General features: G+C 42.4%; 1 protein-coding gene across 3 annotated transcripts in view; it reads right to left on the reverse strand.

Annotated features, from left to right (window-relative positions):
- RNGTT (RNA guanylyltransferase and 5'-phosphatase) overlaps nt 1–26,098 on the reverse strand; it is a 398,444-nt gene that overhangs the window by 37,851 nt on the left and 334,495 nt on the right. For all 3 annotated transcript variants that reach the window (XM_090036469.1, XM_090036479.1, XM_090036459.1), the window contains one exon: nt 1,970–2,036. In XM_090036469.1, coding sequence (XP_089892595.1) covers nt 1,970–2,036 — 67 coding nt within the window. The remainder of the gene's footprint in view (nt 1–1,969; nt 2,037–26,098) is intronic.

Here is a 26,098-nt window from a genome sequence, read left to right on the forward strand (position 1 = left end):
AAATGGTTGAAATCAAACGAGTTCTTTACTATTTCTTGTAAGGTAACAGATAGGAGAGCCTTCCTTTGCCTGACTCCCATAATCAGACACTATTTGATGGGTTTCACATGATAAAAACCATGAAGAGGCCTTTATATTAATAAAAGGTAAGTATGTTACACTAAGTCAATCTCTATTTCTTGAAAATTAGACTTATGACTTGGAAAAGAGAGATGCTTACAGAGTATCTTGTACAATCATGGAGATGAAAATACCTGGAATACATGGTGCTACCTGAATGCCAGGATAAGGCATTCTAGATTTGGATCTGCTCTAGCTATGACATCAAACTGCCTGAAATTTTAGAAATGTAGACACAAGGGTACAGGATGAGCTTACTGGCTCCTACACTGACACTGAGTAGGCTTATAAACTCCTCCACTAGTTCTGGGGTCTTGTTCTGTGTGGGAAAAGCTGCCTGCTTTCTTTTCTTGAGATGAGAGTAAGATTGTTATTTTGGATCCTGCTGTGGGCATCATACTAGATGCCTTTTTGGGAGTGCTTTTTATTGCCAGACTGGCCTAGGCCCAGTGTCAATTTTTTTCCATCTTCCTCACACCAGTCCAAGGACCCTGTGGTTAGGCTGTAAAAATCATGTTGTCACAACATAACAAGTATCTAGTGCAAATAATATTTCAATAGTGTGTTGGATTCCCTGATTAATGAGGGTGGAACAGATTACAAAGAAGGATTGACCTCCACCAATTAACTTTTTTAGGATAGTTTTCAGATGTGTTACTTCAACTGTTTTTCTAATGTTTTATCTTTTCTTCCTGAGGCATCCAGATACTTACAGAATGGCCACTTTTTTTATATAAATTAAGATTCTATTGAACATTTTCATTGATGCAAACACTATTTTGGAAAGAGTTACACTTTAGGATATAAACATTCACTTGAGATGAAACATCTTGCCATATAAGGTTTCAGAGAGGAACACTTAAAATAGTTTGCAAGTCAAATCAGTTAAATGATGTAAATTTAGGGATGTAGGAAGATAGTACATGTTTCCTAAGGTTTTGAATAAATTCTTAAATTTTGGGTTTTGATTTAAAAGTATCAATAGTTTGTGGGGGGAAGAGAACGAGAGAGAGAGAATTAATTTATTAGGGCTGGCCAAATAATTAAAACATTGAAATCTTGCAAATGTTTGCATTTCAATGTACAATATAAATGAGACCCTTTAACTGTTTCATGAAAACAAGACAGATTGAAAATAACCAACCTCAGATTGATTGATCAGGACACACATTTACAATATGCAAAACCTAGACTCCAGCCCACACTCCAAAATCAGATTTCACATCTCATCTCAGGTGAATGCAAAACTGTGCTAATGGCTTTTCTGGGAGGATCTTGCTTTACCCTCAGGAAACTCCACAATGAAATTTTCATCCAAACCAGTAGGCTTTCCCAAAGCTTCACTAGCAATCAGCTGTTAGAAGCAGGAGATCTACTTAAAGTTCAGCAGAAAAATAGAATCATTAAAATCACAAAAGATGAATGTTTTGGGAAGTGTTACATGTCCTTTATAACAAAGTCTAATAATGTTGGGAAAACATTCTCTTGTGCTTTCTAATGCCATGTCTTCCGTGTCCAAAATCACTTGAAAGATTAGGAGTTGAAAAGATGGCTTTGTTTTGAAATGTCACTGAGAAAGTAACCTGAAAAATAAACATTTTGTTTCTGATCATTAACCTAGTGTCAAAATTAATCAAACAAGATGATAGAAAACATTCAATTTTTTTGACAAGCTAAATACATAAATGTCACTGGAAATAATCCCAGAACATGATGAACACAATGAAAATTACACTATTTTTCATTTTTCTTGAAATGGTATTAATTCATCTGAAGTACTCTGAAATTTCAAGAAATATACAAGATCTTAATGACTTTTAGGTAAACCCAACAACCTTGTTAGTCATACCTTAATATGTGCAAAAGGTCTGTCAAAACTTCCAACATAAAGAAGACCAACATTCTGGGTAAGGAGCCTAAAAAAAAGGAAAACATCATTTAAGATCTCTCTTTATTTCTTATAGCCTAGTAAATTTTTCCAAGTGTGATAGTTGTTATTAAACCCCTGTTAGTGTAACAGGCTTAATTATGATCCAGAAAGAAATACTATTGAAAAATATGATTGAACAGAACAGTGTGTAGAATGAATTCGTTAAAAAGAAAAGATACATAGTAAAGATGGAACACATTCCTGCAAATTAGTGTGTTGAATTCCTACTGTAAGAAGTGCTTCACAAATCAATTTCACAATACTTTTGGTATCCTGGAGCACTACAGGAACCAGGCAGTGCTCAGTCATGAACAAAAACCACGGGACATATAATATTTCTGTTTAGTAATGGCCCTTCGAAGTAATAGTATCAACTCAATTACTGCTTTAAAATAAGTGAAGGCAAACAGACTCAACATTAAAGTTGCAAGTTTAACAATAACATTATCTGAAGTGATATAACCAATATGACCCCAACACCATAACAAAACTTACCCCAACAGCATAACAAAAAATCCCTAAGACTCTCTGCTGTGCCATTTAGCAGTCCCTCGTCACCACTGTGCTATTCATTAGATTTCATTTAGTAAGCCACAGTGTGGCACCAAAATTTCTGCTAGCAAAAGGGTGAACTGGTTCAAAAATGTGTTGATACTTCTGATTATAAATTAATTTGGTTTCTGCAGCTAGGTCAGATAGTGTGCAAGTGGTCAATATTACCAGGAAGATTAGAAATATTAAGCACCAGGGACATGTAATTCCAGAGAATATGAAACAATAGATGCCTGTGAGGTAAAGTGGGACAGATGAATGCACTGGAGTGCTGTACTGCTTGCCCTGTAGAGGTCACAGTATTAATTCCTGCAGCTGCTGGAGCTACCATTAAGGCCCAGCTCTGTAACCCAGGGAAATAATGTCACTGTGATTCATCCTTTCCTCCCTGTTTCCCCCGACATAGGTATTAGTCACCAGGGACAACCAGAAACTCCAGTGGGGTACATGGGGGAATAGGGGAAAATGTGAATGATATTAACTCTGGGTTCTGGAGCTGTGCTGAAACAACAGGGATTAATGCCTCTATGCAAGGGTCAGTCAGCCATGGCAAAAACCCCATGGGCTGAATCCAGCCCCACGAGGCAAGTGGTTCAGCTTGTGAAAAGACCAAAGGGTCGGGTGCCCTGATTTGGACAGAAAGGGTTTAACACCTCCGCTGGAAGGCGATTCACTGTGAATTTGGATTAGTGGTATTTTGCAAAATGGAAAAATCAAATGCTATGCATAAAGAGATGTCAAAACAGTGCTTTCTTTTCAACCTCAAGATTAGAAATTATATTCATATTTTCCCCTAATATATTGGAAGGGAAAGAGGAACTAACAAATTAGTTTGAGCCCATTATAGCAAGGGCAGGCAATGAATGACCTCTTTAAATCCTTCTAACATACATACACACATACAGGAAGGCTTACCAGTGGTTAAATGCTAGTGCCTAATGGGTTCATACTAAATGAAAAATGGGAACGATTCCTACTGTAAGGATTCAAGGTACCTTGCAACATTTTGGAAGAGATTCATAAACCAGTAAGGCTTTTTTTTTTTTTTTTTTTAAAAGGAATTTCAAATTAAAAACTAATGGAAAACAAAAGTATCTTTGGTGCTACCAGGAAACAACCAAAGTACCTATTTTGCCCTGAACAAAATAGCATACAAGGTTTTCATTCCTTTCACTTGTTACATTTTTCTTCCTCTCCAGTACCACAATAACTAAGAATACAATATCTAGAGAGATGAGTTTTTACTGAACACAGTATCATAGCAGAAGTTGTGGCAGAAGAAAAGATACACAATCAAATTCAATAGGCATAATTTCATGGGTTGGTCTGCATTAGATGGGCTATTCAAGGGCTCAAAAAGCCACCTTCCCTCCCCCACCAAAACTCCATGCTCCAGGATACAAAATTAGAATCCCAAATAAGTAACATAACTACTATTTATGGATGTACACTATACAGAGAAAGATTTATATTATGGTCCCATCATTTGGTCCCTTGAGTTTGCTTATTGTGTTTCTTGTTTCCACCATATTAACATTCTAAAAGTAGCTTTATAGCTATTTATAGGGTGTGTCCAGATGAGCACACATGTGCCTCTTGCAGTGTCTCAAACCCCTTTAAGACGCTGCAAGACGCATGTGCAGGAACAAAAAAAATATTCCCCGTGTGGCATATTTGCAGCATGAGGACAAAATTTGGTACCTTGATATTTAGGTACAGGCAACCCCTGCTTAACATGGTTTTACTTAAGTACTATTTCGCTATAGCACTCATTTAAAATTCATACCTTATTACACTTGGCGCTGAGCCAGTTTCATTACAGTGCTTAGCAAGGTGGCGGCGGCAGCAGTGAGAAGTGGTGAGTGGGAGCAAGTGGGCAGGTGTGAATGTGGGGCCTGCACTGGTGCTACAGGGCCAGGGCCAGCAGGGGCCCAGGGCGGGGTGGCAGGAATGTGGGCCCAAGCTGGTAGGTACATAGTGCTAGAGCAACTGATGGGCAAGGGGTGGGGAGAAGCAGTGGCGGCAAGAAGCAGCGAGTGGTGGGGGGGTAGGCATGAGCGTGGGGCCCCCGCCAATGCCTGGGGCCAGGGCCAGCAGGGGCCCAGGGTGGGGCAGCAGGAGCGCGGGGAGCAGGCTGACATGTGGGGCCAAAGAGGCCAGGGGTGGAGTGGGGAGAGGCAGCGGTGGTGGTGAGAAGCTGCAGCAGGAAGTGATGGTACCCAATTACCTCTATTTACCTTAATTCCTATGGGGAAATGGGTATTCACTTATTATCAATATTGACGCGTTCCACATACCTAGGCTACAATGTGTATTAATAGTGATGTTCTGCTTAACATCCGTTTTTTCTGGAACGAATTAAAAGTGTTAAGCAGGGGTTGCCTGTATCAAAATAAAACCTGGGTAAAGAAAGCGGGGCAGGCTATGGTCCCGGACCATGCCATGAGACAACTGGAGCTTGGGTCTGCCACAGAGTTGCTCTGGCACCTAGCCAGAGTGTCTTTTATGGCTGGCCCTTGCCCTGGTGCTGAAGCAAGCTGCCTGCCCATTTAGGGCAAGCAGTGTGCAGGCTGCAGGGCCCTGGACCTGGGTTCTGTGCCAGGTAAATAGAGGGTCGCGGGGGGCTACTGGAGGGGGGAGAGGACCACGGGGGAGGGGTCCTGCCTGGCCCCAGCCCCCACTTGCTCCCCAAGCCCCCCAATCACCCCCCTACCCAGCCCCAGCCTGTGATCACCCCCCCCTGCACCTTGATAACCGCCCCCACCCAGCCTCAGGCCCCACTTGCTGCAGGCATGTGGCTGCATTTCCTGAATCAAAAGTGAATATCTGTTCATTCGCTTATTGGTTCAATCTTCACAGCTTAAACTAACCTGCAAAGACTGAATCAATTCAGCCTTGGGCTTTTTGACTGTCTGTACTTAGCCCTGAAGTATTGTGCTCCATGTTTTGAGAAGGATGTGGAGAATCAGAGAGGGTCCAGATGCAGGTGACAAGGATGATAAAGGGCTTGGAAAGCAAGGCATGCAAGGTGAGGATGAAGGAACTAGATATGTTCAGCTTGCAGAAAAGGTGCTTAAGAGAGAACATGATAGCAGACTTCAAATACTTGTAGGGCTGCCATAGAGAAGAGGGGAAATCCCTTTTCTGTCTTGCTTAATAGTGAGATGTAAAAGGTGAGAGGTAAGGTAGTAAGAATCAACAAAATAGCTTCTGAAATAGCGACCCTTGACAATGGCAATGACTGAATAATACTGCAGCTTCCTGAGCTGAAACTAAAAGGAGGTATTCACTTATTATCAATATTGACGCGTTCCACATACCTAGGCTACAATGTGTATTAATAGTGAAATTACTTACCCCCAGATTATTTTTAGCCACCACTAATTAAATCTTGCTGTAGAGACTAGGATACAGACCAATGGCTTGAAGTAGCAGCAAAGTAGGTTTAGATTGGATAGCAGGAAAGAACTTCTTCACTGTTGAAATAGCGAGGCAGTGGAATAGATGGCCTAGGGCAGTGGTTCTCAAACTTATTTTTTCATGGACCACTTGAAAATTGCTAAGGGTCTTGGCAGACCACTTAAACTTTTTTTGTTCTACAAATCAAAGCACAATACTCTTATTTTAATATCAGCAGTCTTACCTTACAAATACAGATATTTTCGATTGTTTTGTAACCTTTCTGAGGACCACCTGAATGGAGCTTGCGGACCAGTGGTGGTCCACAGACTACAGTTTGAGAACCTCTGGCCCATGGAAGTTATGGACTCTCCATCACTGGAGGTGTTCAAGAAGAGGTTGGACAGAGTCACTGGTTGGGGATGATATAGGGCTAGCTATACCTATGTTCTAATATGGGTATTTCTGATGTTTCGGTGGTTTGCTGGTTTTCTGGGATTTTGACTGGGATGTATCAATGCTCCTGCTGGGACTTAGTATGAACCTGAGCAGAGAGGCAAGACCTTCAAGCCAGGAACCTCCTGTTTGCCAAAATTCAGGAAGAAGTTTTACCTTATGGCCAGATTAGTATGGACTCTGGGGCCTGTTACCTTTCTCTATACCAGGAGGTGTGGTTTGCTTCCTGGGATCTCTTGAGTTTATAGTAACAATCTTTACAAAAGCAGAACATTGGCTGCTGTGGTCCCCCTGCTTTACCTGTGACAGGTTAGTGTGTTATGTCTTTTGTTGTGTCAGGGTTAACTGTAGTTTTACTAAGAGATTAAATTATAGCTTTGTATAGGATGTTTGGATAGGGATGATCCTGTCAGACAGGGAGTTGGATTAGAAGACCTATGGAGGTCAGCTCTACTTCTCTATGATTTTTATTTCTTACCCTTTACAGTTTTCTCTTAAGCAGAAGTGTAAAGCAATGGAGGGGGTTGGGGAGGGCAAAGTTCAAACTGGAAGCAACTGTCCCTCCATAGTATCAGAAAAGGAAAGAGCACAACCTCCCCTGTTAAAACTAGCTTTTCTAGATTTTATATTCTGGACTCTTTAGTTCAAATCTTCATATGCTATATTTGAAATAAAACAGAACTGTAACCCTGACTTTATTAGATCCAAATAGGTTTATCTTTTCATTTACCTGAAAGAATTAGATGAAGAATATTTATATCACCTTAAGTTTGGCATTGGTTGTTATATCAATTAGATTTTGATATTTATTTGTGAAAATACTTCCAGGTTGACTTCCCTCTAAATGAGAAGACCTCCTGACAATAAAAACCACTAAACCCACAAACAAACAAAAAATCTGTTTTTAAAGCCTTTTAATCAAATTTTATAGGGCTTGTAGTCTAGACAATGTTAAAAGATCAACACATTTAAGTAGCCATCAATGGTGTTTGCAGTGTTTAGATACCACATCAAGAAAGATTTAATTCATGGTGGCTAAGAATAATCCTAATCTGGTGGCAAGTAATTCCACTATTAATACACATTGTAGCCTAGGTATCCGGAACATGTCAATATTGATAATGAGTGAATACTTTTTTTTTTTTAGTTTCAGCTCAGGAAGTGCTCATTTTTTACATCTCACTGTTAACCAAAGTGTAGAGCAGTGCAGGGGCCTGGGAAGAGCAAGTTGGTCAAGATGGAAGCAACTGTCCCTTCACATTTCAGAACACGAAAGAGCAAAAAGAAATGAGAAAAAGAACTGGACAAACAGTGAGAAAATGCTAGGGAAAGGGGATTCATCCTGCAGTGTCTTTTTTTAAATCTCTTTTTTTCCTCATTACTCCATAAAAGTTTTTTATAGTGCCTTTCTCTAACAGCACCTGCACTCAGTCTCTCTCCATATCACTTCCAATGTACAGAACACAAAACACAACAATGAAGAAATATGCATTCAGCACAGATGAAGGCGAAGTTCACATAACTATTGGGATGGCCCTTCTCTGCAGGATGAAGACATGATGTCACCTTCCTGTAAGAAGTGGAAATGCAGAAGGTTTTGTAGCCACTTGGTAGTTTTGGGAGGTTCTAAGCATCTCATATTCTGGGCAACTAGATGTCATGGGTATACAAGGACAACTGGGACAGTAGTTTTCTTGTTATATTTTACATAGACATCTAGTGTTGTGACGCATGAGTTTTAAGTGATCTTCCCTAATTCTTATGGCACTAATATACAAAACTTGCTAACTGGCATTCAATTTTGTTTTAACACAACTCCTCTAACACTCTTCTGTTAAACAAACAATCAAACTTACATGACCAACACACTTGCTGAATCCAAGGTCCTTCTTAATAAGAACAATTTATGGCTTTTAAAACATAGACTGCCACTGGGAAAACCTAAGACAGGGGTAGCCAACCTGTTGTACAAGTGCCACAAGTGGCATGGGCAACCTCTGTGTGTGGCATGCCACAACCAGCACAACAGCAGTTTATGCAGGAGGCAGAAAGCAGAGCAGGAGATTAGGCAGAAAACAAAGCAGGAGATTGGGCAGAGGAAGGGGATTGGAGTGGCACTGGGGGAGGGTGTGGGGCTAATTCAAACACATCGGCCAAAAGCGTTGGCACCCACCAATCCAGAAGACCACAGTGAGAGCATCTGATAATAATGCAGGTTAACTTAGACATAATTTATCTTGCAGCTCTGGAGAAGCCCACGTCGCAGCAGCAACTTTTCCAGCACAGCCTATATTTTCAGCATTCAACCCTGCCCAGTCAACCTTCTTTTGAGTAACTGTTAAAAGTGGGAATACTTATGCTCTCCAATTCTTTTGTTTAGGGAAGGCACTTTGTCTGCAATCTGTATCTTGTGCACAAGCCTGGGCATACCTGAATCCTAAATAATTCATTTTAACCTACACTGCTAACCTATCAGAAAGCTCAGATGTACATTTCCTATTTTTCAGTACTCCTTTAGGGCAATGTAATTTCATCTCCTTCTGGCATCTAGAATTAATTTGCTTTTATATTACATACAACAGGCAAAATACTGGCACAACATGCCACTTGTGGCAAAATGGTATCTCTTCCTAATTATCTTAACTAATGCACCTTCTCAGAAACATGATTAACATTTATCTTTGCAGACTAGTCACAATTACACCCTCAGGAAGATATATGTACCAACCAGTCCACCTTCATATTTTCTCCTACCAATACCCCTTTTTACAATTTACCATACAGCTTACCTTCTGATTTCACAGCTGCATAGTACTATCCTTAAACCATCTCCTCTATTATCTGATGCCTAAACCTGATAACAGTGGACACTGCTATTATTTCTTGTACTTATATCCTCCTGAAATCAATGCCCCTTTTTGAATTCCAACAGTAGTGGTATTATAGCAATCACTACTTAAAGAAAAAAAAAATCAATAGAGAATTAAAGATCTTAATTTCACAACTGAATTAACTCCTTGATAAAATTTAAAGGCAGTTATTTTTAAAATATCAGTATGGAAAATAGAACTTTATTTGTGCATGTTTACTTAAGAAATACTAAACTAAGTTCTATTAGTTCTGTAACTAAACTAATTTTTAGTTTTTATACACACACACACACACACACAATTGTGGCTGCATAAACACTACAAATAATTCTGAATTCTCCCAAGTTTGTTCTCCTGATAGAAAAAATTACCCAGGGCCATCTGTAGGGGCATTTGAATCTAAGGACCTGAAGGGTGGAAAGCTTGCAGTGTTAATACTGTGCAGGCAGAAGGCACCCCTGCACACACATCTTAGCATGCTCTACAGGCTCCCTTAGTTTGCCTGGCAACAGATGGCAGTTGTGCATAGGGCCCCCCTGACTGGCTGATCCAGACTGCTCAGGTCATCGTTCCCTATACCATAATGTGGGGGCTGTATTCTCTCCTTGCTTGAGCAGGAAAAACAAGCAAGTGAAACACTGTCTTCCTGGGGCAGTACGGAGGAGGAGGCAGAAGGGAGAGAAAATGCTGGAAGGCTATGTTCTCTCTCTCACTCTCATTTGATGGGCTTTAGTTAAAGTGCCCCTGCCACCATTTTGAAATGCAGGGACGCTGAATACACATGATGCGGAGGCCGCTGGAGCATGCTAATTAGCACGCTCCAGCAGACTTGCAGCAGACTCATTTGCTTATCAGGACAAGTCCAGTCTTATATAAATAATAATTCAGTACTCTGAGCACAACCAATATATTTAATCTAGCCTCCCTGCAACAGGGAAATATAACATTTGGTTAAATAAAAATCAGTGGCTATAATCTGAAGCAAAACATCTGGAAAACCTGAGGGTGACTTTACCCTATGAACAATTATACATAGAGGTTCTGGGAAAACAGGCTGTATTTCTCCAGTTTTCAAGACCGATATAATTGCAGCTAACTAATACTTTTTTCATGGATACTTGTTACAGACAGCAAGTTTCCAAGGGCTGAAATGGAGGCTACATCAAACCTATGGTAAGCCAAACTGAAGTCCCAGGAAGATGGAGGCTCCCTAACAGGGAGGGAAAAAAATAGGCAAGGCCCTTCAGGAATCTGTCTGCACTTGAATGGGCATCTTTGGATGGGGCTGAAATAGATGTTAAATGAAGTAGAACAAAATGAAGGGTGGTCCTGAACAATCAGCACAATCCAGTAGTTGGGTATTGTTTAAAATTGATCATGCTTAGCCATGCTGAGAATCTCTTCCATTTCTTAGCCCACCTTGGCCCAGTGAAACCCTTCATATTGAATTCTTCACATTCAACAAGACCACTCTCACTAAGCCCACCAACTAGTCAATATTCAACCTGTAATGTGCAGGGAAGCTGGATCTATGTGCAGGCTGATCCAACTGTCTTAAGAGATTCAGGTCAACAGAAGAGGCAAGCACTTTGGAGGGCATGTTGACAGGAACATTCAATCTGGCTACCAAAAATGCCTTAGCCAAAGCAAGTGAATAGACAGAGGAAAACAATCCAGTTCAGCTTTAAACCAATCCTGTGGATCCAATGATGGAATCTCAGAGCCTAAGTGGCAAAGAAATTGAAAGCAGAAGGTTGTCAACAAAATGTCTGAAGCCATATCTGAAGTACCACAGGGATCTGTTCTGGGCCCAATTTTGTTCAACATTTACATCAATGATCTGGACAAGGGAGTATACGGTGAAGTTTGCAGATGATACCAAATTAACCTGGATAACCAAATCGCAAGCTGGCAGAGAAGAGCTGCAGAAGGATCTCACATCAAGCTTGGTAACTGGGCAAAAACATGGCAGATGTACTTCAGTGTCAACAAAGGCAAGGTAATGTACATGGAGAAAAATAATCTCAACTATATGTACACAATGCTGGGTTCTGAACTAGATTTTATGACTCAGGAAAGATACCTTGGAGTGCTTGTAGACACAGCTCTCTAAAAACATTAGCTCAGTGTGCAGAGACAACCCAAAAAACCCAACAATAAAAGGAATTAAAAACAATGGAGAACATTGTCATGCCAAGGCAAGCATATGGGTGCACCTACACGTTGAATTTGTATCCAGTTTTGGTCTCCACACCTCAAAAAAAGGTTGTAGTAGAGGGGCTGGCAATTATTTTGGGTGGAGGGCTGCTTACCGAGCTTTGGCAAGCTGTTGAGGGTTGCACTGGTAGCCCTGCTCCTTGACAGAAGATCTGCCCCTGGTCGCCATCTTGTGACAGAAAGTCCCGACCCCCATCCCCTGACCTTTGCCACTAGGAGTCCCTCCCCTTACCCCCGAAAGTACTCCTTTCAGGAGGCAGTTTTGCCATCTAGCAACCAGAAAAAATAACAAATGATATTCTAAAAAGCAAACATCTACAGCATTAATTTGATTTCAAAAAATATTTTTGTCCTGATTTACATGCATTTGTCTAGTATATATATAGGTGATTGCACAATAGCTTAAAATGTAGACTTACTATTTCTATTATGGGGGGTGGGTATAGGTTTGCGGGGAGCTGTGGGTGCGTGGGGTAAGAGAACATGTGAGTGCGTGTGTGTGGATGGGTACGGGGTTTGTGGGGGATTGGGTGTGTGAAGGGATGTGGGGGGTCTGTGTATATGGCAGTGTGAGGGAGGTGTGGGTGCATGTGTATGGTGGGGTGCGAGTGTGGGACTCACTCTATGAACACACACACACACACACACACACACACACAGAGTCCCTGCCTGCCCCCCCATGCACTGTCCCTGCGTGTGCACGCACGCGCGCACGCACACACACTCTCTGCCTGCCCCCCCCACACAGAATCCCTGCCTGCATACACACACACACACACACATCCATACTGTCCCTGCCCACATACACACAGAGCCTCTGCCCCCCCACCACAGTCCCTGCCTGCCTGCCCTCACACCCTCCCCCTACCAGTGCAGCCCCGTGCTTCCTGATCTGGTGATGCAGCTGGCAGCCACATGGTGCTAGAGCAGGGTGGGGGCAGGAAGGGAGTGAAATGGCTGGGGGTGGGTGGGGTGGGCTGTTTAGTCCTGCTGACGCTCTCCCTGGGTCCTACTGCCCTGGCTTGTCAGCTTTGACAGGCATCCAGGGGAAGATAAATATTAATTTTCTAAATTTTTTAGGGGTCCCGTGGGCCAGATAGAATGGCCTGGTGGGCCACGGGCCATATGTTGCCTGCCCCTGTTGTAGTAGAACTACAAAAAGTACAGGGAACAGCAACCAAAATGACCAGGAATATAAATCAGTTGTCCTACTAGGAGAAACTAGAACAGGGGCATGCAAAATACAGCCCATTGGCCCACCAGGCACTTTCATCTGCCTGCAGTGCCCACCAATGAACTGTACCCCGCTCAACCCATCTGCCCACAAGGGTGGGAGTGAGGCACCCACACATATGCACCCCCCCCACAACATACCCTGTTAAGCCTCACTCTCACCCTTGTAGGCAGAAGGGCCCAGCCCGGCCAGCACGCAGCTTCCAGGCAGGGCTGCTACTGCCCCTACTGCAGCTGCCCCCCTGGGAACCTGCTTGGCTTTTGAGGCATCCAGCTCGCTCTGGGCAGCAGGTGGGGAAGCAGGGGTGGGGGCAGGGGCTTGGACAAGGTGGTGAAGCTGCAGCTAGGTGGAAACGTGGAGAGCAGTGTGAAGCCCATGTCCAGGGGGGCTGCAGGAATGCGGAGCTTGGCTGGGCAGGGTATGGATTTTAGGGAGGGTGTGGGGTGGGGGTATGGGAACCTCCTGAAACACTCCACCACATGGTGTGCAGCCTCTGCTGCCAACAGCAGCAGCAGGTAGGAGTGCTTATGCCCAGTGCAGGTGCTGGTGCCTGGCAGGGTGTGGCTCCAGCCAGTGCTGCACGTGGGGGACAGGGGAGGAGTGCAGCCTGCTCAGAAGCCTCTATCGTGGGGGCTCCACACAGCGCATGTGCATCTCCCACACTGGCACTGAAGGAAGCCATGTGTTGAAGCCAACTGCCTTCCCCACTCCATGCTGTGCAGGTCCCCAGACTCAGCTGGGACTGGAGGGAGCCTCAGCCACTGCTTCCCTGCAGAATACAGTGCGGGACTTCCTCCACTGCGAGTGCTGGAGCTGCACATGCAACACAGAGAGCCCCCACAATAGAGGTGGCTGGGCAAGCTGCACTCCTCCTCTTGCATGCAGCACTCACTGGAGCCACACCTAGCTGGATGCCAGCACCAGCACTGGGCACAAGTACCCTGAGTGCTTCTGCCTCCTGTTGCTTCTGGCAGCAGGGGCTGCGTGCCATGGGGGAGAGTGTGTGCGGAGTCCCCACACACCCCCACCCCACAAACCTCACACCCTGCCCCTACAACCCCCACCGACATATATACACCAGCCAACATATCCTATTCCCCCAACACAGCCACACCCACTGAACAATCCCACACCCCACCACCATACACACTCCCCCACCTCACTATACACCCACACCCCAACCACACCTCCCATATACAATATACAAGGGTAAGACTTTATTTTTGAATTATTACACAATCACCTCTATACAAACTAAGCAAACACAAATCATGACAAACATTTTTTTGTAATAAAATTAAAATACGTTATAGACTTCTGTATGATTTGGTTTTTTTCTGGTTCTAAGATGGCAACCCCCTCCTCCCAAAAGGAGTATTTGGGGGGGGGGCAGGGGCTGGTGCAAAGAAGGGGAGGGACTTCTGGTGGCAGAGGTTGGGGTTAAGGGGCGTGACTTCTAGTCCCAATATGGCAGCCAGGGGGTGCAGTTATGCATGCAGCCCTTGACAGCTCACCAAAACTCATTAAGTGGCTCTCCAGTTGAAATAATTGCCTAACCATGGACTAGAAAGATTAGGACTCTTTAGTTTGGAAATAATTATGCTGACAGGGGGGATATAAGATAGGTTTATAAAATAATGAAGGGTGTGGACTGAGTGAACATGAAACTGTTATTCACCAAGTCCCAGAATAGTAAAACTAGGGGGCACCCACTGAAATTAGGAGGAGATGGGTTTATAACTAACAAGTACTACATTTGTATGCAATGTGTAACTTGGGGAATTCATTGTCACAGGATCTGGTAGAGCCAAACAGCACAGCCACATTCAAAGAGGGACTAGAAACATTCATGGATGATAGACCTATTAACAGCTCTTGGGCAGAACAGTTGGAGATGTTTTCTCTGTCATCACTAAACCTATAACAATGGATCTTAGGGAAGATACAAAATAGGGGATAGATCACTCTAGGTATATCCAGTTCAATGCTCTCTCTCTAAAGCATCCACTCCTGCCACTGTTGGAGAGACAATACTGGGCTAGATGGACCATTGGTCTGACTATGTTCTTGTGGCTCTCTGCCATCGAAAGTCAGCTGTTACTGTACTGCTGCTGCTGTAGCTGACACTGCCTTCCCTGTGAAGGCAGCACAGGCAGCAGGAAAAGAGAAAGTTTAGCACAGCAGTCCCCTGGCACGGGCTCCCTGATAGCCACCCCATGGGCCATGTTCACTCCCACTTCCCCAGGCATGCTACTGGGTGCAGGGCTGTACTAGCTGTGAAAAAACTTCCTGAGGGCTGAGGGGGAACACTATTCCACTTAGCCTCTACCCCCAAAAGGCACTACTGGGTGTGGGGCTGCTCTTATGGCCAGGCAGGGGCCACACAGAACTGGGCCTGCTGTAGTAAAGACTCCAAGGGATGGTGGGGGGGAAGGATTTTTACACTCTCTCATAGCCAGCTCCCAGAGGCTGCTGTCCCACTCACCCTGTCCTAGTTCTGCTGCTGATTTGGACAACCTCTGGAAGAAGGAAGTATTTTTTAGAAACCATGCTGACCTCACTACTTCAATTCTGACATGTAATCCTTCAAAATACTGATGCTCAGATCTAATTTTACTATTATGTAGTAGTCCCATTGATACATATGTTCAGGATAAGGATGTGACTGAGTAAGTTTAATACTTAAGTTGAAAATAAAAATAGGACACTCCAGTGACATTTTTCAAAATGTCTAAACTATAAACTTGCCTCTAAACTATAATTATATTTTAAATTCTTTTCAATTTGAAATAAACTACAAAATGCATATCATTATTCATTGTAACGCAAGTGTTTTTAGATTTTAAGACATGATCTTTTAGGAGCAAGGCAGTACAATAATTTTATGCTGTAAATAATCTTTCAGACACATTTTAAAAACTGTTCCCTGAAACGTTTATCGTATTTTAGTCCGGAGCTAATTTTCCTGTAATACAAACTGAAGAAAAAGTATTTAAGAAAATGCTGACAAAAACAGCCTTGATAACAAGAAAACTATGAACATTCAATGAAAAGCATTATGACCAGCAAGTAAGGCTATCCCACCTGAGATCTTATAATTCTCTCTTAAAAATAAGAGCTTAGTGCTCCCTCCCAAAAGTAAAATTTTGTCCTGCCCTGCAGTATTTTAACCATAAAATGAAGCTTTTATTAGAAGTGCCTCTTGGACTTCTGTATCTCTACTGTGATACTGTAATCACCTTTTTGTTTTCTAAAATAATAATATTCCTTCTTGTTTTTTTGGTTCTCAACTACTTATTTTCCTAGAAATATTAATAGAAAAAATTAAGGAGACCACCAGAAAAAATAAATAAATGGAGTATTTCTAGAAGTGATACTGAGGCCAAAATATTTCAATCTCTACTTATCATAATTGATTTATTATGTGGATGAAGACAATACTAAAAAACTATCTACCTCATGGGCAATGCATTCCTGGGTGTTATAAAATTTAAAGGAGTAGAAAAGGATTAAATCCAAATATTAGAGAGGCAAAAGTGATCCATGCACAAATATCTTGTACATTTTAATTTAAATTAAGGACTTCATATACATTTAATGTTCATACTTGGGAAGGGGAAGGACCTAGAAATAGACTTAACCAAGACACTGGAAGATATCAGGCTCAACTGTAGGACTGTCAAGCGGGTGCAGAACTGGTTGCAGTGTAGGACATAGAGAGTCCAAATGAATGGATCTATGTTGTCCTGGCGAGATGTGGGCAGCGGCATACCCCGGGGTTGGCCCAGTGTTGTTCGATGTCTTCGTCAATGGCCTGGATGAGGGGGTGAAAAGCCCATTGGCCAAGTTCTCAGAAGACACCAAGATATGGGGTTGTGCGGACACACCTGTAGATAGGCTGCAGATACAAGCAGACCTGGACAGATTGGCATGCTGCACAGAATGGAATCAGATGAGGTTCAATGTAGAAAAATGCAAAATGCTGCATCTGGGAAGGAAGAACCCCCAGCACACCTACAGGCTGGGCATCGCTAACCCGACCAGCACTACAAATGAAAGGGATTTTGGGGTAACAATAGACCCCCGCATGAATATGAGCCTGCAATGCGACACAGTAGCCCCTACGGCTAATAAAACTCTGGCATGCATCAATCGATGCATCCCCAATAAATCCGAAGAAGTGATTCTTCTGCTTTACTCAACATTGGTGTAGCTGTAGCTGGAGTATTGCATTCAGTTCTGGGTGCCGCACTTCAACAAGGATGTGCTAAAGCTCGAGAGGGTCCAGAGAAGGGTCACCCATATGATCAGGGACTTGCATGGCAAGCCAAGCGAGGAGAGGCTGAGGGATCTCGGACTCTTCAGCCTAAAGAAAAGAAGACCGAGAGGGGACCTGATTGCAGCTTACTGCTATATCAGAGGCACACATCAGGGTCTCAGCGAACAACTGTTCACCAGGGCACCCTAGGGGAAAACTAGAAACAATGGTCACAAACTCCTGGAAGACAGTTTCAGGCTGAACATTAGGAAAAACTTCATTACAACTAGGGTGTCCAAACTATGGAACAAGCTCCCCCCAGAGATGGTGCAATCATTTACCCTAGAGGTCTTCAAGAGAAGACCACATGGTCACTTAGCTGGGGTTGTCTAACCCCAGATGTCTTTACTGCTCATGCAGGGGGCTGGACTCGATGATCCTTTGGGGTCCCTTCTAGCCCTATGACTCTATGATTGCCAGCTTAATGCATATAGTAATGAAGATGAAAAACATAATACTGACATACGTCAGCAGTGATATACACAAATTTGAGGATTGGGCCAAAAGAAATCTCATGGGGTTCAACACGGACAAGTGAAAAATCCTGCACGTAGGATGGAATGATCCCATACACCAGTACAGGCTGGGGGCTGACTGGATAGGCAGCAGCTCTGCAGAAAAGGACCTGGGGGTTACAGTGAACTATTAGTGACTCACAGGGGGTGCATGCAGGTGCACCCCCCTGAGACTGGTGGAGCACCCCCTGTGATTGGCCGCTGCCGGTGGAACCTGTGGGCAGTCACCACTTGCCACCCGCCCCCCTCACCACTGACACTGTTGGTAGCGTGTGGTCACTGATCACCACTGGCCACTGCCAACGCTGCCAGGGGTGTCTTGAGGGTGGTCGCTGATCACTGCTGGTAGTGTCTGCTGGTAGTTGCCAACTCCTGGTCAGCTTGCCGCTGTCACTGCCACCTGCGGGTGGTCGCCATGCCCCCCCCAGTCTCCAGAGGCACGCGTCATTCATGCAATGAACGAGCTGAATATGAGCCACCATGTGCCCTTGTTGCCATGAAGGCTATCAGCATACTGGGCTATGTTGGTAGGTGTGTTGGCGGCAGGTCAAGGGAAGTAATTATTCCCCTCTATTCAGCACTGGTGAGGCCACATCTGGAGAACTGTGTTCAGTTTTGAGCACCCCACTACAGAAAGGATGTGGACAAATTGGAGGGAGTTCAGCAGAGGGTAACAAAAATAGTGAGGGGGCTGGGGGACATGACTTATGAGGAAAGACCGAGAAAACTGGGCTTATTTAGTTTAGAGAAGAGGAGACTGAGAGGGGACTTAATAGCAGCCTTCAACTACCTGAAGGGGGGTTTGAATGAGGATGGAGCTAAAGTGTTCTCAGTGGTGGCAGATGACAGAATAAGCAGCAATGGTCTCAAGTTGCAGCAAGGGAAGTTTAGGTTAGATATTAGGAAGAATGTTCTCACTAGGAAGGTAATAAAACACTGGAACCAGTTACCCAGAGAGGTGATGGAAGCTCCACCCTTGGAGGTTTTCAAAGCCTGACTAGACAAAGCTTTGGCTGGAATGACCTAGTTGGGGATGACCTCCTGAGGTCCCTTCCAACCCTAACTTTCTATGATTCTATGTATTTGCAGAGCGGCTGACATGCAAGATGGAGGAAATTATTCTGGCATAGTATGGTTACCTAACCATGTATTTTACATTAGTGCAGTAATCTATGCAGTGCAAATCTATACTGGTCCAAAGTACTAGGCATACTAAAAAAAAGAGTAACTTTTCTGATGGACGAAGAAAATACACAATACTACAGTATAATCATTATGATAAAGGGCAAGTCTCAGAAAAATATACATTTTAACTGATTTAAAAGAGGCATAGGAGTTGCTACTTCGGAGCATTTATCAGCTGTTATAATGTAACCTATATGTTTGCTCTTGTAGTGACAGAAGTTATCTGAATTGCTGTAACTCTCAAGTTGAAGGAAGCAGGGTTAACACTGTAGCAAAATTGCTACTCTTGCATCATAACAGAAGAATGCATATGTAATAGGCCTGTGTGAATAATGAAGTATTCTATTCAGATTCAGATGAGTTGGAGGACAGTGATTTGATTTGGAGATTCAGATTACTGTCCTGAACTGATTTGGCCAAATCAGCATTGGAAGATTCGGTGCTGATTTGGATAGGCTGGGGAGAGCCGCAGGAGAAGCCTCCATGGATGCCCTGCCCAGCCCTGTCCCCTGCCTGGCCCCAGCCTAGTCCTGGCACTTAAATAAAAAAAAAAAAGAAAAAGAAAAAAGAAAAAAAAACCACCCTGTGGCACTTTAAAAAAAGCCCCGTACTCACCGGATGCAGGAGCGAGCTGTGGCCGCATCCCATTCCACTCCCCTCCACCCCCAGCTGGGTAAGCAGCAGCAGGGCAGAGCCCCTGCTCCCAGTGCTGCCATACCCGCATCCTGCACCCCCTCTCCCCAAGTAATGCGCCCCCCCAAGCTGGGCAACTTGTCCCAGCCCCAATCCCTCCCTTCCCCACTCCCCTTCATTCCCCTCTTCCCCAACCTCAACAGACTTACCAGCTGGAGGTAGCTGTCAGTTGCCTGTTTAGTCTATAGCCTTATCTCCACATTGGTTGAATTGATTTGGAGCTTTTACTTTGTCTCCTGATTCGATTCAGAGATTCAGTCCCTGCACTGGGCTTAATCTCCTCTGAATCGAACCAGCTACCGAAGCTTTGCACAGCCCTAATATGTAATATTGAAACTGAGCAGCTTATATTGGTATCATGTGAAATTTATAAGAGTTATAACATCTGTTTACATATCAAGATATCAAAAGTGATAGTGAGATAGTAAAGATACTGAAATTTTTGTAACTAATAGAAACCCAAAGAGAACTTAGGCAAAATGGGTGCCTATACACGTACATCAAGACTGCTCTGATGCACTGTAATTAGTGTCAGGTTAACTGAGTCTGCTGAAGCGTGGTAATTACCAGACTCCAGTGTCACATGCATCAGCATCCCTGTTTGACAAGTTTTAGTTAAAGCACCCCCTGCACCATCTCTCAGCACAGGGACGCTGATACATGAGATGCTCTTGGAGCTTTAATTAGAACAGCTCTTGGAGCCACTCTAAAGTACTTTCCCCTCGCCACCTTCTGGAGTACATGTATAAATGCCCACTAAGTCCAAACAGGGTATGGAAGTTATAGAAGGCCCTGATCCAAAGTCAGAAGCAGAAGCAGCTAACATAACTGTTTTACAAATATATATTTCAAAGGAAAAAAAAAACTTGGTAGAATGACAACCCAGATGCAAAGCTGGGTTAAGCTCCCTCTCACAAACTTGCTTCAAGCTCACAAAGTCACCATAATGCATATTATGAAATTGTATTAAACAGAATGCTACTTCATTCAAATACAAACAATCTGGGAAAACATCCATGACCTGCTTTAATTGCCCTTCATAGAAAAAGCTTTCTATGTGTTATTTAAAGGCTGAACATAACTACATCAATCTCAATAGTAATACACAGTCTGTCAATGACTACTGACAGTATGGAAGTAGGAAGTAAATGATCCTTAAAAGGACACACTTCCACTGAATAACAAGTCTATTGCACTTTGTGCTACTGTTATGCGTCAGCTATATGAAGCCTAATACAAACGGCAATTATGAAAGAAGTTGTAAAAAGTGATATTTTTCCTCATTTGATTTCAAAATGAAATTAGAGATGAACAGCTCGTGAGGTTCAGAACCAAGGTCAAAAGGAATAAAAATAGATACAGTAAAATCAAGATTTATTATAGAACTAAGAAGGTCTAATTAGCAGTGGTTTAGATTAAGAGTTTTGGGCTACTGTATTTTCTATGTAAATGCTTCCCTGGAGGCATTTTAAAAGGAGGCTTTAAAGGAGAATCATCATTGTACCTTATAAGTAAAACCAACCCAGATGTTTTCAAAGCACTTTTACTATCCTGTATTTGTAATGATGTTAGACTACTATCCAGTGTTAAAATTATTTTAGGCCATGAACAGACATGATAAAAACACCCCCCAAAAATAGCGTTGTACTGAAAGAGGAAGCACTTTAGTTTGACCCAGCTCCCTTGCATCTGCATAGTTCAGACACATCAGCAGGGCTTTTCGGTGCTTTTATCTAATAGCCGATTCTATCTATGTACAAATTCTATTGGCTATTAGATAAAAGCACCGAAAAGCCCTGCTGTAGTGCCCGATCTATACAGATGATGGGTGAGCTGGGTCAAATTAACACAAGGCCTCTTCTGGGCATGTCCTGTGCTCAAGTGTGGGGGTGTCCCGAGCTGAAAGTAAAGCACTGTTTTACTCTCCCCCCCTCCCACAATGTCTGTAAGCCGGCAGAATGACTGTCTAACCATTTTCCCTATAGCCCCAACACTGAAACAGCTGTTTTATATATGTTTATATATAAAACCACGAACCAACTTGAACCATAAAGAGTTAAGAGGAATGGGACTTAAAGTTACCGTACCTATTCCTCCACCAACAATATAACCGGGTGCCAGTTTAGACATAAATAATTTGAAAAAAGGAGCTTCTGCCTTTTCCTGTGGGAGCCCAACCAAGAAATTTAACTGTTAGGACACTTTCCTGATATCCAGTCACAAACTTCTTTTGTTCAATTTTATTCCTCCATGATGGCCATATTGTTAGAACACAGGACTGAGAGTCAGGAGATTTTTGCCATTATTCTCAGTTCTCCAAGAGATTACTTGTACAACTTAGAACAAGTGCCAAAAATGTTGTGCCCCTTTCTCTATTTTAACATTGTAATGGCAGTGAGGATACTGAGTCTCAATAAATTAAAATGGTTAATAAACCCCACAAAAGTGAAGTTACACATACCAGAAAACCAGGTGTTCTTGAAATAACAGTGAATCTTGCACAAAAATGCAAGGTAGTGAGTGGTTGGGACCATGTGAAATAGAGCAATCTCAATTGATTTCATTCTCTGGGCTAGATTGTGCCAAATCATCATAGTGTTTATAATTTTTAAAAGCTAGGAAGGAAATGTTCCTGCACCAAAGATGGTGGCTGGGGCAAAACTTGACTGTGTTGACAAGACTGCCACAAGAAAAATCAAGTCTCCACTCATGGTTGAAACCCATTAGGTGTAGAGAAAGTGGAGCTTGTGGCACCCAATACCAGACCCAATGAATATAGCTGGTAAAAAGTGGAGGGTTTACCTGGGGAATCAGATCCATCTGACTCCCCAGGTAAACCCTCCACTTTTTACCAACTATCCTTATTTCCTTTCCACTCCCCTACTCCGTTAACTACAGCTACATTTATTCCCCTTCCAACCCCCACCCCACAACCTGTCTCTCACCTATTGACAACCCCAATTTACATTTTAACTGACTTGTGTACATACTGGCCTCTGGCTGCTTTACTACTGCATCCAGGAAGAGCACAGAACTTCGGTAAACACTTCCTCCGCCTGATGAAGGGCAATTGTACCCAAAAGCTTGCAAAGAAGAATGTTTTAAGATTGGTCCAATAAAAGGTATCAGATTTACCTAAAGAACCATGTCTGCCTTGCTAGACACATCCTCATATTTCTCAAAACATGTACCCAATTTCTATGGCGTTACAAATGTCTCAATCATTCAATATCTGTCTGGAGTTTTATTAAATAGATCATCCCTGGTACAGGCTATTGCAAATTTGCCCCACTGTTAAACAAATACACAAAGACAGATCTAGTAACCAATGTCTCTAGGCATCCTGTTTAGCAACTCAAGACCCATCACATTTAATTGACCTTTCACTTCTGAACTGGTCAGTAGCTGCAAAAAACACAAGTTTTCACATCTGGACAATCCAAAAACAGGAGTCAGACAATTTAACACTTGTAGTGTGATGCTCCCCCTTTCCCTCCCTGTTTTGTTCAGACTTTAATTGACCAACCATCAAGGAAAATGCTTGATCTTATACAATTAAACAGTATAAGAGCAAATCAGAATGGCCAGCAAGGTGTGCGCTCCATGAGAAATCACTACAACATCGCACCCAACTTAACCAGCAAAGGATCCTGCTTGGTAAAGGCTGCAAGACTGGACCAGCTTCCTGGCTGGCACTGGTGAGAAAACACTCTTGCAGCTAAATATGTACTAGGACTTTCTGTAATAGTTCATGTTATATTAGAAAGGAATGTTATAGCTTGCTTGTGGTATTGTTATTAAAGCCTTTCTGCTATTAATCAAACAAGGTGTCATCTGAATCCTTAACAAACGCAGGTTTTTAAACCTAGTGTAAACTGCAACACCTGGAGCTACAGTCATTGTCTGCTTGGGTCTGGAACCATCACCATCATTCCTGCATGGCTGGGGTGGCTCAAGGTAGCTTTGCAGGGGAGAAGCAAGCATGCAGCAGGTTGCATGGGGGAGACAGTGCAGGGCAAGGGTGAAATGGCTAGGGTCACTTTCTATATACATAATCTAATTATGGAGTGGGGGCATCTGAAATTTGACATCATAGATTTGGGTAAATATGGTACTTTATCAGTTGTAAATGGCATGCATACTACTAATAAAAAGAAAAACAAAAAAGTGAAGTAATTAATCTTGGCCAAATGGTAAGGTTTAAAAGTCTATTTCTGCTAAACAGAAACATTTCAAGAGTTGGAAAGCCAACCACACTGAAGCCAACAGCTAAATTACAGCAAGCACAAACAGGAGAGTTGAAGGACCAAAACTAAATTTACAAAGCAAACAAGGAGAAGTTTAAAAAGACAAGTTAAAAAAAATCCAGATACATCACAGCAAAAAACCTCTGAAATATTCATTGGCCAACTGGATCCCAAGGAACTAAAATGAGCATTTAAGGAAGATAGAGATGTTACTGAAAATAAAAAGGGTTTTTTTGCATCAGTGTTCAATATAAAGGATGCTAGGGAGATACCTACCCTGACCCGTTCTTCCTTAGTGACAAAGATGAGGTACTGCAGAGGAGTTAGAAGAGGAGGTGCTGGAACAAATTTATCATTTAAAATGTAATATGTCACCAAACTCAAATGTTATTCATCTAAGACTTTTGAAGGGCCTTGAAGAAAAGTTAGTAAAAATAGTAAAAGCTAGTAAAAATATGCCAGTTTTCATTAACAGCTAGTGCACCAGAGAACTGAAAGATAGGAAATACTATACCTATACTTGAAAAGTCTTCAGGGATTCAGAAAATTCCAGATCAGTAACACCTTATCTCTGTAGCCACTAAATTGGTTGAAATTAAAAATAGACTAAAACATCCTGAAGTTCAAAATATAAAGGTCTAACCAGCCAGTTTCTGCAAAGGAAAAACCATGTCTCTCTAATTATTAGAATTCTTTGAAGAGTCTAATAAAGTAGTGGGTAATGAAAAACAGGTTGACATAATAAATTTAGATCTCAAAAAAGGCCTTTGACAAGGTCCTTCACAAGAGGTCACTGAAGAAATTAAGCAATCAGAGTAAAAGGCAACATACTGTCATGGATGAAAACCTGATTAAGAGGTAGGGATAAAAAGATAATGGTCAATTTTCATCATGACAAAAAGTTAATGACGATCAAAGCTCTGAATTATGCCTGATGCATACAAATATTTATTAGTGATCTAGTAAAGGGGTGAGCAATCAGAAAGTTTGCTGATGAAAAGGTCAGTCAGAGTCATAGAAAAATCAGAATAGAGGGGATTTCAGAGGTCAGCCAATCCAACATCCTGTTCAAGGCCACTATTCTGATCTAAACCATCCTAGATAAGCATTTGCCTAACCTGATGGAGGTTCCACAACTTCTATGGGTAATTTTAGGAGCAGTGCTCCTTCCTGCCCATGGCAGGGGGTCGGACTAGATGATCTGCCTAGGTCCCTTCTGACTCACTGATTCTATGATTAACCACTCTCATAGTTTGAAAGTTCTAATCTAATTTTCTGCCTTATAATTTAAGACCATTACAAATTGTCCTATTCTCTGTGGGCATGAAGAACAACTTATCTTCAACTCTTTTATAACAACCTATTTTACATTTGAAAACTATCATCAAAATTCCACCATCTTTTCTTTCCTAGGTTAAACAATCCCTGTGCTTCACAATTTTCCTCATATACCATGTTTTCTAGACTTCTCATCATTTTTGTTGCTCTCAGCTGTCCACATTTTCCTTGAAGAATGGTACCAATCACTGGAGCCAGCACTGCAAATGAGGTCTAAGCAGTGCTCAACAGAGTAGAAGATTCACTTTCCATTAAACTTGGGTTAATGCATCTCAGTAAGATATAAACTTTTTTTTTTAAAGGAACAGTATCAGATTGTTGACTCATATTTGGGTTTGATCCACTATAATCTTTAATCCCTTACTGAAGTACTGACCTATCCATTTTTTTCTCATTTTGTATTTATGTGTTTGTCTGTTCCTTTGTAAATGTAATACCTGGCACTTACTCTTTATGAATGTCATCCCATTTATTCTCAACCTATTTTGAGAATTAAACCTGTCCCCTGAAGCGTCTGCTTCACCCTTCCACCTCCCACCTTGGTATTGCTGCAAATTTAATAAATGTGTATTCAATCCTATCCTTCAATTCAAGTCCGAAGAAACCACAACGAACTTCAGAGGTACTTAAACCAAAACAACACTGAATCAAAACCAAGATAGAGACAAAGGCTGCTTGCAGAGGTTAAAAAAAAAAAACAACCAAAAAACATAATGGTACTTTAAACTTACTGAGCTTCCACACTGAGCCCAGCACATGCCCAGAAGAGGCACTGCGTTAGTTGGATGCGGCTCGCTCAATGTCTGTATGGATCAGGTACCTTAGTGGGGCTTCTTTTTCGGCACTTTTAACTAACAGCTGATTGACTCAGCTATTAGATAAAAGCTCCAAAAAGCCCCACTGAAGTGCCCAATCTATTCAGACACTGAAGAACCAGGTCAAAGTAACATGCTGCTGCTTTGGGTAAAGCGCTTTTTTGTTTGTTTGCTTGCTTTTAACGTCTGCAAGCAACCAAAATTTTCTG

The sequence above is a fragment of the Crocodylus siamensis genome, chromosome 1, assembly GCF_052110815.1.
Source record: "Crocodylus siamensis isolate JL-2025a chromosome 1, ASM5211081v1, whole genome shotgun sequence".
NCBI lineage: Eukaryota > Metazoa > Chordata > Crocodylia > Crocodylidae > Crocodylus > Crocodylus siamensis.